This window comes from Oryctolagus cuniculus, chromosome 7 (genome assembly GCF_051225735.1).
Source record: "Oryctolagus cuniculus isolate XC-2025 breed Fujian yellow rabbit chromosome 7, ASM5122573v1, whole genome shotgun sequence".
Lineage (NCBI taxonomy): Eukaryota > Metazoa > Chordata > Mammalia > Lagomorpha > Leporidae > Oryctolagus > Oryctolagus cuniculus.
This window is the reverse complement of record NC_142873.1, coordinates 33,432,639-33,450,004: the sequence shown is the minus strand read 5'-3', so window position 1 is coordinate 33,450,004 and position 17,366 is coordinate 33,432,639. Positions and strand designations below refer to the sequence as shown.

Below are 17,366 nucleotides of genomic sequence, written 5' to 3'. Positions count from 1 at the left end.
TCCCCTCTCCTCACTTTGGCTTGGCCTAGCTCTGTTTGAGGCAGGCAGTGGGGAGTGGGCCAACAGATCAAAGATCTCTGTCATTGGCCAGTGCCGCGGCTCAATAGGCTAATCCTCCGCCTTGCAGGGCCGGCACACTGGGTTCTAGTCCCGGTCAGGGCACCGAATTCTGTCCTGGTTGCCCCTCTTCCAGTCTAGCTCTCTGCTGTGGCACCAGAGTGCAGCAGAGGATGGCCCAAGTCCTTGGGCCCTGCACCCCATGGGAGACCAGGAGAAGCACCTGGCTCCTGCCTTTGGATCAGCGCGGTGCGCCAGCAGCAGCCATTGGAGGGTGAACCAACAGTAAAGGAAGACCTTTCTCTCTGTCTCTCTCTCTCACTGTCCACTCTGCCTGTCAAAAAAAAATTAAAAAATAAAGAATAAAAAATAAAAAAAAATCTGTCACTGTCTACCTTGCAAATTAAAAAAATAAAGAAAAAAAATTCTTCATTTTTTCAAGGAATTACAGCCATTATTTAGTTTTCGCCAAACATGATCTTTAATCATTTTTTTTCTGAGCCCTTTGCATCTGGAACAGACTCTGCCCCAGGTACATTAATGCACATGGTTGTCCTCCAGGAGTGGACACTGAAACCCTCAGACAGTGAGGACCTGCACTCCTTAAGCCTGCACAGTGGGACACAGTGTTTGCGATGCGTAATTTATCCATATATACAAGGTCTTCAGAAAGTTCATGGAAAATGTAGATTGCAGAAAAACAATGCTTGGGTTTCCAAATTTTTTGCTCCAAAACAAACATCTTTTAATTCCATTCTCCATGAAGTTTCTGAAGTACTCTTATATTATTTTATAAATATTAATTTCTAACTACTCAATATATAATCAAACCATTTAAAAATAAACAAGGAGACATACTTAATACACAAGGTCTCATGTAATAGCCATCCTTTAATTTGGGGTCTTCAGGTACATACAGATCTCCACCACAAAGCACTTTAGCACCCTGCCAAAAAAAAAAAAAAAAAGGCATGTTTTGTATCAGACAACATAACACACATTCCTGAATCACTCAGTATATCCTGCACAAATATATTTGCCCTACTGGAAGCTGGAAGCAGAACCATGTTCAAGATTCTAGTAGCCAGATGGACAGTCATATGTGGAAAGGGCACACAGCGGGTAACTTAGGAGAATGTGACCCTCTCTGCAGCCCCCCGCCTCACCTCCACTTCTCACCTGCTCCTTTGCCACTTTAATGAACCCAAGGACTCGTTCCAGGTGTGGTCGGTTGATGAGAGGCCCCATCCGCGTATCTTCCAGAAGGGGGTCACCGATTTTTATCTTCTGGGTCTTTTTCACCACTTCTTCCGTAAATTTGTCAAGAATTTCCTTTTGTACAAATACTCTTGTGCCATTACAGCAAACCTAAAGGACAGACACAATACCAATTTATACGTGTATAAAGAGAAAAAAGGAAAATAATCCAGTACCTTTAAACTTAGGAACAGCACTTTTTTTTTTCTTTAAGATTTATTTATTTATTTGAAAGGCAGAGTCACAGAGACAGAAGGAGAGATACAGAAATCTTCCATCTGCTCATTCACCCTCAAAAGGTCACAATGGCTGGAGCTGGGCTGATCTGAAGCCAGGAGCCAGGAGCTTCTTCTAGGTCTCCCACGTGGATGCAGGGCCCCAAAGACCTGGGCCTTCCTCCAATGTTTTCCCAGGCACACTAGTAAGGAGCTAGATCAGAAGTAGAGCAATCAGAACTAGAACTGGTGCCGTATGGACGGGATGCCAGTGCTGCAGGCGGCGGCTTTACCCTCTACGCCACAGCGCCAGCCCCTGAATAACACCTTTTTAAACACATATTTCCATTGCTAAAAACCGTCCCCATACTGAACAGGAAGGATCAGACATGTAACTGGACACACTATATCACAAGCACAACCTGTACAAGAAGATGAAAGTTCATTACTTTGCTTTAATTTTCTTGAGGCCAGTACTGCACCCTGTGGCCCAGGACTTCTTCCAGTCCCTCGTGCCAGCTGTGCACGTTAGCAGTGGAGGGGACTTTACAGTACAAAAAGATCAAGAGCATCAGTCTTAACTTGATTTCAGAAACTGAGCGTTTCAGTTTGTCTCTAAAATCACAAATAATCACTATTTAGATTCTCCCGAGGAAATGAACATTCATATTAAAAAAAAAAAAAAAACACACACACACACACACCTGGAACTAGTGTTGTGGTGTAGCTTGTACAGCTGCCACCTGCAACACTGGCATCTCATATATACTCCACTTCATGTCCTGGCTGCTTTACTTCTGATCCAGCTCCCTGCCAATGCCCTGGGAAAAGTAGCAGAAGACAGCCTAAGCAGTTAGACCCCTGCTGCCAATGTGGGAAACCCAGACGGAGTTCCAGTCTTCTGGCTCCAGCCTGGCTCAGCTTTGGCTGTTGCAGCCATCTGGGGAATGAACCAGTGGATGGGATGGGAGATCTCTGTCTTCTCCCATTCTCTGTCACTGTGGGCCAGGCCGAAGCCAGGAGCCTGGAACTCGCTGGACTTCCCACATTGGAAGCAGGGGTCCAAGTACTTGGTCATCTTCTGCTGCCTTCCCAGGCACATCAGCAGGGAGCTCGATCAGAAGTAGAGCAGCTGGGACCCAAACTGGCATCCATATGGGATGCTGGTGTCATAAGCAGAAGCTTAACCCACTGCGCCACAATGCCAGCTCTGAAATGAACATAGATTCTGTAACCAATGACTGTCTCTAAAATCACAAATAATCACTGTTTGACTCTTCCATCAACATGAACATACATACTAACAAAATGCAGTAAGAACAATAGAATAGAAAACAAACTCCAAAAATAGGTCCAGGTAACTCATGGAAATCTGGCTTAGGACAAAGGTGAAATCTCAAACCACCGGGACAAAGATCAACTAAATAAACAGTGTAAGAACAACTTGTTAGCCATGTGGAAATGAACAAATACACCAACTAGGAGAAGATACAAGTAATTCCTCTATAACTGATGTTTAGGAAAACGTTTTATATTACTCAAAATCCAGATGCAGTGAAAGGAATAAATTGACAGATTTTGACTAAGTAATTTTTTTTTCATTTTATCTGAAAGACAGAGAGATAGAGACAAAGTTCTTTCATGCCCTTGTGCACTTCCCAAATGCTAGCAACAGCCAGGGCTCAACTAGGCCAAAGCCAGGAGCCCAGAACTCAATCCAGGTTTCCAGGAGTAGTAGAAACCAAGCACTTAAACCAGCACCTGCTGCCTCCCTGAGTGCACGTTGGCAGGAAGCTGGAATCAGAAGCAGAGTTGAGACTCAAACCAGGTATAGGATGTGAGTATCCTAAGGAGTATCTTAACTGGGGCACCAAATGTCTGCCCCCAAATAAAAATATTTTGCATGGTAAATACCCTAAACAAGGCCAAGAGAGTCAAAAAACTGGAAGAAAATATTTGTAATGTTTATTTTGGATAAAAGAACTCTTAAATACTCAGAGAAAATCAAGTCTCACAGCACCATACACCAAAAGTGTGAAATGTACTTTATGTAAATAAGGCATAAAACTCCAGAAGCAGTTGTTATGGTACAACAGGCTGAGCCATTGCTTGGGATACCCACATCCCACGCTGGAGTGCCTGGTTCAAGTCCTGACCACACCTGCTTCCTGCTAATGCACCTGAGCGGCATGAGATAATGGCCCAAGTACTTGGGTTCCTGCCACCCCTGTGGCAGATGCAGATGGAGTTATGAGCTCCTGGCTTCAGCCTGGCCCAATTTCTTTTCTTTTCTATTGATGTATTTATTTGAAAGTTGAGAGTTGTAGAAAGAGGGAGAGACAGAGATAGAGAAATCTTCCATCTGCTGGTTCACTCTCCAAATGGCCGCATTGGCAGTGGCTGAGCTAGGCTGAAGTCAGAAGTCAGGGTCTCCCATGTGGGCGCAGGGGCCCAGAGACTTGGGCTTTCTTTTGCTGCTTTCCCAGGTGCATTAGCAAGGAGCTGGATTGGAAGTGGAGCAGCTGGAACTCAAACCAGCACCCACATGGGATGCCTGCACTGCAGGCAGCAGTTTAACCCACTGCACCGCAGTGCCAGCCCCATGGTCCAGTTTCAAATAAAATAAATCTTTAGGGGGCTGGCACTGTAGCACAGTGGGTAAAGCTGCTGCCTGCAACACCAGCATCCCATTTGGGCACTGGTCCATGTTCCAGCTGCTCCACTTCCAATCCAGCTTGCTGCTAACGACCTGGGAAAAGTACTCATATGGGCACTGGTTCAAGTCCTGCCTGCTCCACTTCCAATCCAGTTCTCTGCTCTGGCCTGGGAAAGCAGTGGAGGATGGCCCAGGTCCTTGGGTCCCTGCACCCACATGGGAAACCTGGAGGAGGCTCCTGGCTCCTGGCTTCAGATCAGCAAAGCTCTAGCTATTGCAGCCAGTTGAGGAGTGAACCAGCGGATGGAAGATGTCTCTTTCTCTGCCTCTCCTTCTCTCTCTGTGTAACTCTTTAAAATAAATAAATCTTAAAAAAAAAAAAAAAGAGAGAGAGAGAGAGAGAGAGGCTGGCGCTATGGCACAGCGGGTTAACGCCCTGGCCTGAAGCGCTGGCATCCCATGTGGGTGCTGGTTCTAGTCCTGGCTGCTCCTCTTCTGATCCAGTTCCCTGCTATGGCCTGGGATAGCAGAATATGGCCCAAGTCCTTGGGCCCCTGCACCCGCGGGGGAGACCCGGAAGAAGCTCCTGGCTCCTGGCTTCGGATTGGTGCAGCTCTGGCCGTTGTGGCCATCTGGGGAGTGAACCAGCGGATGAAGGACCTCTCTCTCTGTCTCTACCTCTCTCTCTGTAACTCTGTCTTTCAAATAAATAAAATAAACCTTAAAAAAAGAGAGAGAAAAAGAGAGAGAGAGAGAGAGAGAGAGAGAGAGAGAGAGAAGTACTCAACAATGAGGACATCCCACGAGGCACACAGGTTCAACCCTGCAATTATCTGAGCATCAAAATAAATAATAAGGGCCGGTGCCGCGGCTCACTAGGCTAATCCTCCGCCTTGCGGCGCCGGCACACCAGGTTCTAGTCCCGGTCGGGGCGCCGGATTCTGTCCCGGTTGCCCCTCTTCCAAGCCAGCTCTCTGCTGTGGCCAGGGAGTGCAGTGGAGGATGGCCCAAGTGCTTGGGCCCTGCACCCCTTGGGAGACCAGAAGAAGCACCTGGCTCCTGCCATCGGATCAGCGCAGCGGCCATTGGAGGGTGAACCAACAGCAAAAGAAAGACCTTTCTCTCTGTCTCTCTCTCACTGTCCACTCTGCCTGTCAAAAAAAAGAGTTCAAAATAAATAATAATAGCATTGGGTTATAACTCACACAGTGAAGTTAGAATCCATGGGTTCATTCTGATATAAATAAGCAAACAAAAAAGAGAGAAAAAGGAAAAGTTTTTTCCAACAGTAGAAGGTAAACTAATAGATCTGAAAGGAATGGCAAAATTGGAAAAATCACCATCTGGCAACTACCACGATAAAACTTTTCAGCAAGAATCATCAGTGGTGATAAAAGGGTGGAAATTTGATGACAAACAGGACAGTCTCAAAACATCTCTTCTAAGATACTTATTAGCCACAAAGAAAAAAAACAGTAGCTCTATAGTGATCAGAAAGTGAACAACACTGAATCACTGCTGACCTAACACATCACATCTGCTAAAACATGCAACTAAGACTCCAATTAACAGGAAACACCAGACAACGCAAAAGAGGGACAGTCCACAAAATAAATGGCTTGTACTCTTCAAAAGTGTCAAGTTCTTGAAAGAACTGGAGAACTCTCAATTAAAGGAGATGAAAAAACAAATGCTAATCACCTAATGTGATCATTATACATGCGTACATACATCACATTCTCACACTGTACCCTCATGAATATGCACAACTGTTTTAATTTGAATGGGAAAAAAGGGCAGGGGCCAGCACTGTGCTATGTAAAGTAGGTTAAGTCGCTGCCTGCAAGACCTGCACCCTAGATTGGAGTGCTAGTTCAAGTCTTGGTTTCTCTGCTTCCTATTCAGCTCCCTGCTAATGAGCCTGGGAAAGCAGCAGCAGAGGGCCAAGTGCTTGGGCTCCTGCCACCCACATGGGAAACCCAGAGGGGGTTCCTGGCTCCTGGTTTTCGGCATGGCCCAGCCCTGGCTGTTGCAGCCATATGGGGAGTGAACCCGTGGACGAAGATTTCTCTCTGTCACTCTGCCTTTCAAATAAAAATATCTTTAAAAAGTACTTAAAGAATCTGGCTCAAGAACACACGAGAATCCTTTGTACTATCTGGGCAAGAAGTTTCCTGTAAGTCTGAAAGTGTTTCAAAACACAAAGCTGTGCTGCGTGCCATTAGCTTTCGGGTGGGCCTCCTCTGGAAGCTTTCCCGGGGACAGGTACAAACCTCGCCTTGCGTGAGGAAGTTGGCCATCAGGGCCCCGTTCACGGCATTCTTCATATCACAGTCTGAGAAGATGATAAGTGGAGATTTGCCTCCAAGTTCCAAGGTCACGGGTTTGATTCCTTTAGCTGACATCTCCATGATCTTCCAGAACAAGAACAAAGCATTCAGATGAAGTGAACACAAACTAGGCTGCATGCCAGGTCAACCAGACCCTGAACCTATAAGGCCACCTGGACCCGGAGACGTTATTCTCACCCAGACTTTGCCCGTGGTCTACTTAAGATTCCTGTCCAGAAGACTGCAAAGACCCCGCAGACCCGCACTTGACCTTCCCAAGAGGGCATTCATTTAAAAGTCTGTGTCAAGTCACAGGACTAGCATCCCTGGAAACTTTTTTGTGACACTGTTACAGTGCTTGAGGCTGACAGAGCTCAGAGTACAAGCTAAGGTCAAAAGGCTGAATCTTTACTAAATTCGAGAACCCTTCCTTAGGAAGTTGAGTCACCCAAGAGTACAAGCAGCAGCCCAGGCCCCAGCCCACTCCAACACATCAACTCCTCACTGAGGAGACGAGGGCTTCCTCCCCATCTCAGCCTACACACCACCCGCTGAGGGCTCCCTACCCACTCCCCACTCTTGCAGGAAGCTTCAGGTCTTAGCTGCCCCATTCCCAATACAAGCGAGGCAAAATCAGAGGAGAAGCTTCCAAGATAATTCTGGGTGGGGCTGACTTGGCCCTCCCGGCTGCTGTCAGTGTTAACCGACACCGGCTCCCTCCTCACCTTCGAGCCAGTGGGCACACTGCCAGTGAAGGACACTTTGGCCACGTCCTGGTGCTGACACAGAAGCTGGCCTGTCGCGGCCCCTCCCTGCACCACATTGAAGAGCCCTGGAGGCACGCCTGCTGCGGTATAGATTTCAGCCAGAAGCAATGCAGACACAGGGGTGAAGGGAGACGGTTTAAAGATCATGGCGTTACCTGCACAAACCCAAAACACAAACATGGAAAGACTTTAGGATTGGTGACCCTTGGAAGATAGGTAAAGAGGATGATTCAAGAACAATTCCAGGGGCCGGCGCTGGCCCAGTAGGTTAAGCCTCTGCCTGTGGCGCCTGCATCCCATATGGGTGACAGCTGCTCCACTTCCAATCCAGCTCCCTTCTAATGTTCTTGAAAAAAGCAGCGGAAGATGTACTTAGTACTTGCACTCCTGCTACCCATGTGAGACACTGCCCCTGGCTTCAGCCTGGCCCGGCCCTGGCCCAGCCCTGGCATTGCAGCCATTTGGGGAGTAACCAGCAGATGAAAGATTTCTTTCTCTCTCTCTCTTTCTCTCCCCATCTCTCTCCCTATTTCAATGTGTAACTAGCTTTCAAATAAATAAATAAACCTTAAAAAAAAAAAAAAAAAAAGAATTCCAGTTGTCTCTTGTTCTCCCATCAAATTCTAGACCAAAAATGTTATCAATAACTAAATGTATCCTGGCCTTCCCACCTTCATTTCTCTCAGCAAACAGACCCTAAATCATAATTTGCCTCAAACCACAATACCATACACTCACATGTCTAGACCTTTTCACAGATAAGATACTTCAAAAAGGTTTTGGAAAATGGAATTAAAAGATACATTGTGGCCGGCAGTGTGACATAGCCGGTAAAGCTGCCGCCTGCAGCACCAGCATCCCATATCGGCACCTGTTTGAATCTCAGCTGCTCCATTTCCGATCCAGCTCTCTGCTATAGCCTGGGAAAGCAGTAAGAAGATGGCCCAAGTCCTTGGGCTCCTGTACCTGGGTGGGAGACCTAGAAGAAGCTCCTGGCTCCTGATCGGCCCAGCTCTGGCCAATGCAGCCATTTGGGGAGTGAACCAATAGATGGAAGACCCCCCCATCCCTGCCTCTGCCTCTCTGTAACTCTGCCTTTCAAATAATAAATAAATAGGGGCTGGCGCTGTGGCATAATGGGTAAAGCCACCACCTGCACTGCTGGCATCCCATATGGGTGCCGGTTCATGTCCCGGCTGCTCCACTTCCAATCCAGCTCTCTGCTATGGCCTGGGATAGCAGTAGAAAATGGCCCAAGTCCTTGGACCCCTGCACCAGCATGGGAGACCCAGAAGCAGCTCCTGGCCCCTGGCTTCAGATCGGCATAGCTCCGGCCATTGCGGTCATCTGGGGAGTGAACCAGTGGATGGAAGACCTCTCTCTCTCTGCCTCTCCTTCTATGTGTAACTCTGACTTTCAAATAAATAAATAAATCTTTTTTAAAAATAATAAATAAATATTTAAGAGAGAGAGAGAGATACATTTACAGGCATCTGGCGCAGCAGCTAAGACAGCACTTGGGATGCCTGCATTGCCTGTGAGAGAATTCCTCTCTGCTCCCAATCCAGATTCCTGCTGATGCACACCCTGGAGAATACCAGTGATGACTTAAGTATTTGAGTCCCTGCCACCTACGTAGGAGACCCACATGGAATTCTGGGCTCTTGGTTTTGACTGTTGCAGGAATCTAGGGAGTGAATCAACGGATAAAAAAAAATCTATCTACCTATCTATCTATCTATCTATACCTATCATTCATTCTTGTTCTGCCTTCCAAATAAAAATGAGTAAATATGGGGCCAGTGCTGTGGCACAGTAGGCTAAGCCTCCACCTGTGGTGTCAGCAACTCATAGGGGTGTTGGTTCATGTCCCATTTGCTCCTCTTCTGATCCAGCTCTCTGCTATGGCCTGGGAAAGCAGTAGAAGATGGCCCAAGTGCTTGGACCCTGCACCTGCATGGAGACCTAGAGGAAGCTTCTGGTTCCTGGCTTCAGATCAGCCCAGCTCTGGCCATTGTAGCCTTCTGGGGAGCGAACAGAGAATGGATGACCTTTCTCTCTGTCTCTTTCTCTGTGTGTGTAACTCTACCTCTCAAATGAATAAATAAAAATCTTAAAGAAAAAATGAGCAAATATTTTTTAAGAACAGTAAGTTTATTTTGGTACAAAAATAACTTGAAGGGGCTGGCACTATGGCGTAGTAGGCTGGACCTGCACCTGAGGTGCCAGCATCCCATTTGGGTACCAGCTCATGTCCCAGTTGTTCCTCTTCCAAATCAGCTCTCTGCCTGTGGCCTGGGAAAGCAGTAGAAGATAGCCCAACTACTTGGGCCCCCGCACCCGCATGGGAGACTTGGAGGAGGTTCCTGTCTCCTGGCTTTAGTTTGGTCTAGCTCTGGCCATTGCAACCATTTGGGGAGTGAACCAGCGGAAGGAAGATCTTCTTCCCTGTTTCTCCCTCTCTCTCTCTCTGTAACACTACCTCTGAAGTAAATTTTTTAAAAAAATCTTGAAATTCATGCACAGTTTTTTTTCATAAAATACATTTTTCATGAATTTTTTGAAGACCTCTCATATGCATGGATTTCAAAAATTTCTTGCACCAAAATGAACTTGTTTTAATTCCATTTGTATGAACTTTCTGAATCACCCTCATATTATCTCATCTGATAAAACAGCAGTGAAGTCGGCAGGATTGTCTCTTCGTAAATGCTGAAACTGGGCCGGCACTGCGGCTCATTCAGCTAATCCTCCACCTGCGGCGCCAGCACCCCGGATTCTAGTCCCAGTTGGGTCGTCAGATTCTGTCCTGGTTGCTCCTTTTCCAGTCCAGCTCTCTGCTGTGGCCCGGGAAGGCAGTGGAGGATGGCCCAGGACCTTGGGCCCTGCACCCGCATTGGACACCAGGAGGAAGCACCTGGCTTCTGGCTTCTGGCTTCTGGGTTCGGATTGGCGCAGCGTGCTGGCTGCAGTGACACTGGCCGTAGCGGCCATGGCGGGGGGGGGGGGGGGGGCGGGGAACCAACAGAAAAGGAAGACCTTTCTGTCTCTCTCTCTCTCTAACTCTGCCTGTCCAAAATAAATAAATAAATAAACGCTGAAACTGAAGACCAGAAAGGTTCATGTGATCAGAGTCTCCACAGTCAGTGACTTAAACCAGGCAAGATTCCTCCTCTATCCCAGGTGTCTTTCTTTTTTTTTTTTTTTTTTTTTTTAATTTTTGACAGGCAGAGTGGACAGTGAGAGAGAGACAGAGAGAGAAAGGTCTTCCTTTGCCGTTGGTTCACCCTCCAATGGCCGCCGCTGCAGCCGGCGCACCGCGCTGATCCGATGGCAGGAGCCAGGATCCAGGTGCTTTTCCTGGTCTCCCATGGGGTGCAGGGCCCAAGCACCTGGGCCATCCTCCACTGCACTCCCTGGCCATAGCAGAGAGCTGTCCTGGAAGAGGGGCAACCGGGACAGAATCCGGCGCCCCAACCGGGACTAGAACCCGGTGTGCCGGCGCCGCAAGGTGGAGGATTAGCCTATTGAGCCACGGCGCCGGCCCCAGGTGTCTTTCAAACAGGAATGCACTACAACATCCACAGGCCATTGGTAACTGGACAAAAGCTGCATTTCCACAGCGTGTCCTAAGGGCACTGCCTTTCTAACACTACAGTCTTTCCCAAGATGCAATGCCTTCTCCCACAGCTGCTGTGTAAGGAACTTCTGAAGTCAATCAGCCAATGTTCCCCCAGCAGAAGCCTTCATCCACCATTTCTCCCGAGACACCAAGAAAGCGGGAACTCGTCGTCAGCTTCTGAACTCAAGTCACACTCCTAAGTGGCAGCTCCTACAGAGGAAACTCTCGTCCAGAAAGTAAAAGAGCTGACAAGTAGCACAAATCTAGTTCAGTTTAAAATTAACTGTCTCCCTTCTCATACACAAAAATAAATTAGATAAATAGAAGATGGAAATACTGGACCTGAACTGCAAGCTCCGTGAGGGTCGAGGCAGGGTGGGAATGGAACTACCCCCCACCCCCCACCCCAGCTCCAATGTGTGTTATTGAGAGGTGAGGGGCAGAGCTGATGGCTCACAGTGAAGAAAGAACTTGCTCTTACCACAAGCTAAGGCAGGAGCAGACTTCCAACAGGCGATCTGAAAGGGGTAGTTCCACGCTCCTATTCCCACACACACCCCAAGGGGTTCTCTCCTGGTATAACCGAAGGATCCACCCGGGAGCTGGATATGTTCCCCTAAGGGAAAAACAGAGAAGTGAGGAAGCATGCAGGTCTGGGGCCCCCAGAGTCCACGGACATCCCACAAGTACACCACTCTGACTGGAACTTCAGGCCAACCAACCCCACCACTGCTCCCAAAACACTGGGGTCACCCCATCTCCATCCAGAGAAACCTACCTACCCTTCAAGCATGCGACCATCCAGCCCAAGCCACCTCCCACAAGAATCACTGCGCCTCTACTCAACCCCTCAGATGGGATGAACTGAAAACAAAGGGGAGACTCCGGGGCACCAACACCTCGGCCCTGCGGGGCCCTACCAGCTCTCTACTGCATAAACTGTCAAAGAACCATCTGTTAAGATTAGTAAATAGGACATGCTCACTCCTGGGGTTTCTCAGCAACTTGGTCTAACACTCAGGTCCCGCTCTGAATGCTCCACATGCAATACCTCATTTAATCCTTACAACCACCCAGGAAGGCCGGGGTTCCCATGTGCAGCTGAGATAAGAAAAGAGAAAGCAGTCCCTGGGTCACTGACGTAGAAAGTGATGAACACGGGACTTTAGCCCCGGCCTGTCTTAATTCTCAGAACGCTGCCCTTCACCACCTGGCCCTGCTCTCTGTCTCCTGCACGTGATCTCAGAGGCCTGGGAGAAGACTTACCAGCCATGGATGCAGCCAAGCCTGCATAGTATTCCAAGCACTGCCAGGAGGTGTCTATGTCCCAGCGGGCCTCAAAGATGGACTTTCCGTTGTTGATGGTCTCCACGGTGGCAATTTCATCCTTTCTTTCCTTTTGGATAAAACAGGAGACTACATTTAGACATATTACAGGGGCCGACGCTGTGGCACAGTGGGTTAAAGCCCTGGCCTGAAGTGCCAGCATCCCATATGGGCACTGGTTCTAGACCCCCACTGATCCTCTTCCAATCCAGCTCTCTGCTATGGCCTGGGAAAGCAGTAACTTGATGGCCCAAGTCCTTGGGCTCCCTGTAGGAGACCTGGAAGAAGCTCCTGGCTTCAGATCGACTCAGCTTCGGCCGTTGCAGCCATCTGGGGAGTGAACCAGCAGATGTAAGTCTTCCCTCTCTGTCTCTACTTCTCTGTGTTAACTCTGTCTTTCAAATAAATAAGATTAAATTTAAAAAGAGACATATTACAATGTCTTGATGGATGCAATGATCAACCAAAATGCATTACTTAATTTTTAAAAATAAAAACAGCTTGAGTATGGCATTATGCCATACGGGTTAAGCTGCCGCCTGCAATGCCAGCAACCCATATGAGCAACCAGTTTGAATCTGGCTGCTCCACTTCTGATCCAACACCTTGCTAATACACCCAGTAAAGCAGCAGAAGATGGCCTAAGTCCTTGGATCCTGCACCCCATGTGGGAGACTGGGAAGAAGCTCCTGGCTCCCAACTTCCACCTGGCTCAGCTTTGGCTGTTGAGACCATCTGGAGAGTGAACCAGTGGGATGGAAGATCTCTCTCTAACTCTGCCTTTCAAATAAATCTTTTCTAAAAAAGATTTATTTATTTATCTGAAAGGCAGAGAGAGGCAGAGGCAGAAGCAGAGAGAGAAAGAGAGGTCTTCCATCTGCTGGTTCATTCCCCAAATGGCCACAACGGCCAAAGCTGGGCCAATCCGAAGCCAGGAGCCAGGAGCTTCTTCCAGGTCTCCCACATGGGTGCAGGAGTCCAAGGACCTGGGCCATCTTGTACTGCTTTCCCAGGCCATAACAGAGAACTGGATCAGAAGTTGAGCAGCAGGGACTCGAACTGGCGCCTGTATGGGATGCTGGCACTGTAGACAGCGGCTTTTACCCGCTACACCACAGCGTTGGCCCCTCAAATAAATCTTTAAAAACTAAAATGTATATATCTATATACATATATATAGATATATAAAATATAAACATCTTTCACTTTAAATGAAAAGAAATACTCACTTTACATTTGAAAGAGAGATAAAAACCTACTACTAAACAACCTAGATTTCCTTTCAAGTAAATTAACCAATTTGAGAACACAGCCTCATTTCAAGATCAGTTAGATCTTGAAAGAATGTTTTGAGAAATGACTGTTATAAGCACATGTGTATAAATATGTACATTCTGTTTGTGCATATATGGTAAGAGAGAACAGTTCTTTAGGAAATTCTACACAACAGTCTAAGACACAATCGGCATGTACAAAATTATCACATCACTTTAATTTTCCCAAAGAAACACAGAATACTCTTTCCTAATACTTTCTGATGCACAACACTCATCAATGCTCTCTTCAAACACGGTTTCTAGTTCTGGCCCATATGGAATGCTGGCACTGCAGGCCAGGGCTTTAACCCACTGCGCCACAGCGCTGGCCCCCAGACTGTTTCCTTGTTTCTCTGTTTCTTTCCTTCCTCCCTTCCCTTCCTTCCTCCCTCCCTCCCTCCCTCCCTCCCTCCTTCCTTCCTTCAATATTTATTTTGTTTATTTGCAAGGTAGAATTACAAAGAGAGAGGGGGACAAATAGAGAGATAGAGATCTTCCATTCCTTGGTTCACTCCCCAAATGGCCTCAACAGCCAGGCCTGGGCCAGGCCAAACCAAGGAGCCAGAAGCTTCCTCTGGTTCTTCCATGTGGGTGCAGGGGCCCAAGGACTTGAGCCATCTTCTGCTGCTTACCCAGGTGCATCAGCAGAGAGCTGGATCAGATGTGGAGGAGCAGGGACTTGAACCAGCACCCATGTGGAATGCAGACACTGAAGGCAGTGGTTTAACCGTAACACCACAGTGCTGGCCCTAGATTGTTTTTAGGCTCAGATTGATTTTACAGATGCATAGTTGTCTTCTTCCTCTTCTTCTTCAAAAAGGACAAAAAAATTTTTTATCGCTTTAAAAATCAAAAGTACTAGTTGCTTATTACAGGAAGTTAGAAAATTCAGAAGAATGTATACCAAAATGTGACTCCTGGATGTCTCTGAGTAGGAGGACTGCATCGAGTTTTGGTGAGAGTGTGTGTGTTAAGGCAAACACTGCAAAGCATCTGAGTGTTACCTCTCTTGTAAGAATCATCTGTATGAGGGGATCTTCAAAAAGTTCAGTGTTGGTGCACCGTCACCTGCGATGCCGGCATCCCAAGTGTGCTCCAGTTTGAGTCCTGGCTGCTCCATTTCCAATCCAGCTCTGTGCTATTGCACCTAGGAACAGCGGAAGCTGGCCCAAATGCTTGGGCCCCTGCCATCCACATCAGAGATCTGATTGGAGCTCCTGGCTCCTGGCTTTGGCCTGGGCCAGTCCTGGCTGTTTTGGCCATCTGGGGAGGGAACCAGCATGTGGAAGATCAATCTCTTTTTGTAGAAGGTTGACCTGTGGCGGTGAATAGGATGTTTGAGGTAAGAGCTTTCTGATCAAAACGTTAAGTTCTAGTTTGGCTTATATCAAACGGTTATAGTAAAGTGAGAAAAGAAGGAAATTATAAATATGGAATTTTTTTTTTCCTGACAGAGAGTGGACAGTGAGAGAGAGAGACAGAGAGAAAAGTCTTCCTTTTTGCCATCGGTTCACCTCCCAATGGCCGCCACTGATCCGATGGCAGGAGCCAGGTACTTATCCTGGTCTCCCATGGGGTGCAGGGCCCAAGGACTTGGGCCATCCTCCACTGCAACAAAAATATAACTCAAAGACTCAGAAGCTTTCCATATTGTGAGAAATGAGAAAACATGTTTGGGAGAGAACATGCGGCATGTGCTGAGTGATCCTTTGACACCTATGGGTCTTCAAGGCACTGTTCATCAACAGTGAAGAACTCTCTCTCTTCTTCTCTCCCTCTCACACTGTAACTCTGCCTTCCACATAAATAAAGAACTCTTTTAAAAAACAAAGAAAGTTCATGGAAAGTATGCATTATGAAGAAAACCGCCAGCACCGCGGCTCACTAGGCTAATCCTCCGCCTGGCGGCGCTGGCACACCGGATTCTAGTCCTGGTCGGGGCGCCGGATTCTGTCCTGGTTGCCCCTCTTCCAGGCCAGCTCTCTGCTGTGGCCCGGGAGTGCAGTGGAGGATGGCCCAAGTCCTTGGGCCCTGCACCCCATGGGAGACCAGTATAAGTACTGGGCTCCTGCCGTCGGATCAGTGTGGTGCGCCGGCCGCGGCGGCCATTGGAGGGTGAACCAACGGCAAAGGAAGACCTTTCTCTCTGTCTCTCTCTCTCACTGTCCACTCTGCCTGTCAGAAAATAAAAATAAATAAAAATAAAAAATAAAAAGAACCATGCCTGGATTTCAAAATATTTTTGCACCAAAATAAACTTACGTGTTCATTTTTTTCTACCAGCATTTGAAATATCCTCATAAATACCTTCATATATGCGTATGTAAGAGAGAGAGAGAGAGATTTGAAGCTTTGGATCAGAGAAAAAAATGGCTTATTGCTTACAGCACAGGGCAGCAGCCAGATCAGTGTCCTAGCACGCTAGTTTTCCAAACCCAGTCTCCACAAGGTGATGTGAGAGCCATGTTACCTGTGCATGCAGTAGGTTGCTCTGTGGCTGGAGCCATCACAGGCCTGGTCTCACCAGTTTCCCTCTCCCAAGGATCACTGCCGGAGCTCCCGGATTGATGTCTAGTGTTTGAAACACTTATTGTTTCACGTATTTTCTCTGGGGTTTTCTTCATTTAAGAAGGGAAAATAAATCTGATTCCTGTTGCTCCATGTTGGTTGGAAGCCCCTAGGTGCCTAGAGGAACTGAACATTTATCTTCACTTTTCTACATGTTTATTAGCCACACATTCCCATTTTTACTGTGAGCCCTTTGGTATTTTTACAAGATTATAAAGATCTTATCTGTGGGGCTCGATCATTTTCCAGTTGGTAACTGTCATTTGGCTTACGAGGAAAGGGAAGGAAATGGGTACTTAGCCTAGCCTGTAGGACCCTGGAGTCCTGGGTCCAGTTCCTGGCTCTGGCTCCTGACTGTAGCTTCTCATCAGTGCGGACACTGGGAGACAGTGATGATGGCTCAAGTAATTGTGCTTCTGCTGTCTATGTGGAGTATTCCTGACTCCTGGCTTCAACACCAACCCAGCCCCACTCGTTACAGTCATCTGGGGAGTGAACCAGTCTGTGGGAGTTCTGAAGAAAGACAGAAAGACAGACAGACAGACAGAAAGACAGACAGACAGAAAGAAAGAAAGAAAGAAAGAAAGAAAGAAAGAAAGAAAGAACGAAAGACAGACAGACAGAAAGAAGGAAAGAAGGAAGGAAAGAAGGAAGGAAGGAAGGAAGGAAGGAAGGAAGGAAGGAAGGAAGGAAGGAAGGAAGGAAGGAAGGAAGGAAGGAAAGACAGACAGACAGACAGAGGCAAGATTATTTAAAGCGATGACAGCACTGCACTGTTTAAAGAAAGAAAACATTATGTATATGGATTACCTGCTGGCTTCCGGGCCTGGCCGAGGTCAGTTTGCCTTGTCGGGTGCCATCAAAGTGATGCCTCTACAGGTACAGCATGTTTGACTACGCTGCTCCCCCGGGTAGATCGCCAGTGCAGCTTTTGAGACTGGCTGCCAGGCCCCTATTTCTTCAGGCTCATCTTCCCTCTCTATACACTGTGCCCCTCGCTGTCCTGCCCTACTGGCCTCCCTCGGTCCTGTGTACACTGTCCCCTCCCCACATACTGTGCACATGCTGTAATGCTCTCAGCCCTGTGTACACTGTCCCCCTACATACTTGTGCACATGCTGTAATGCTCTCTCGGCCTTGTATACACTCTCCCCCCACATACTGTGCACGTGCTGTAATGCTCTCTCGGCCCTGTGTACACTGTCCCCCCCACATACTGTGCACGTGCTGTAATGCTCTCAGCCCTGTGTAC

General features: G+C 47.6%; 1 protein-coding gene across 1 annotated transcript in view; it reads right to left on the bottom strand.

The window, feature by feature from the left end:
- Positions 1-17,366, bottom strand: part of ALDH9A1 (aldehyde dehydrogenase 9 family member A1) — a 31,337-nt gene that overhangs the window by 5,378 nt on the left and 8,593 nt on the right. The window contains exons 3-8 of the mRNA XM_051858419.3: positions 12,171-12,300; positions 11,386-11,520; positions 7,241-7,437; positions 6,459-6,599; positions 1,237-1,425; positions 916-1,003 (exon numbers count right to left, since the gene is read on the bottom strand). Coding sequence (XP_051714379.1) covers positions 916-1,003; positions 1,237-1,425; positions 6,459-6,599; positions 7,241-7,437; positions 11,386-11,520; positions 12,171-12,300 — 880 coding nt within the window. The remainder of the gene's footprint in view (positions 1-915; positions 1,004-1,236; positions 1,426-6,458; positions 6,600-7,240; positions 7,438-11,385; positions 11,521-12,170; positions 12,301-17,366) is intronic.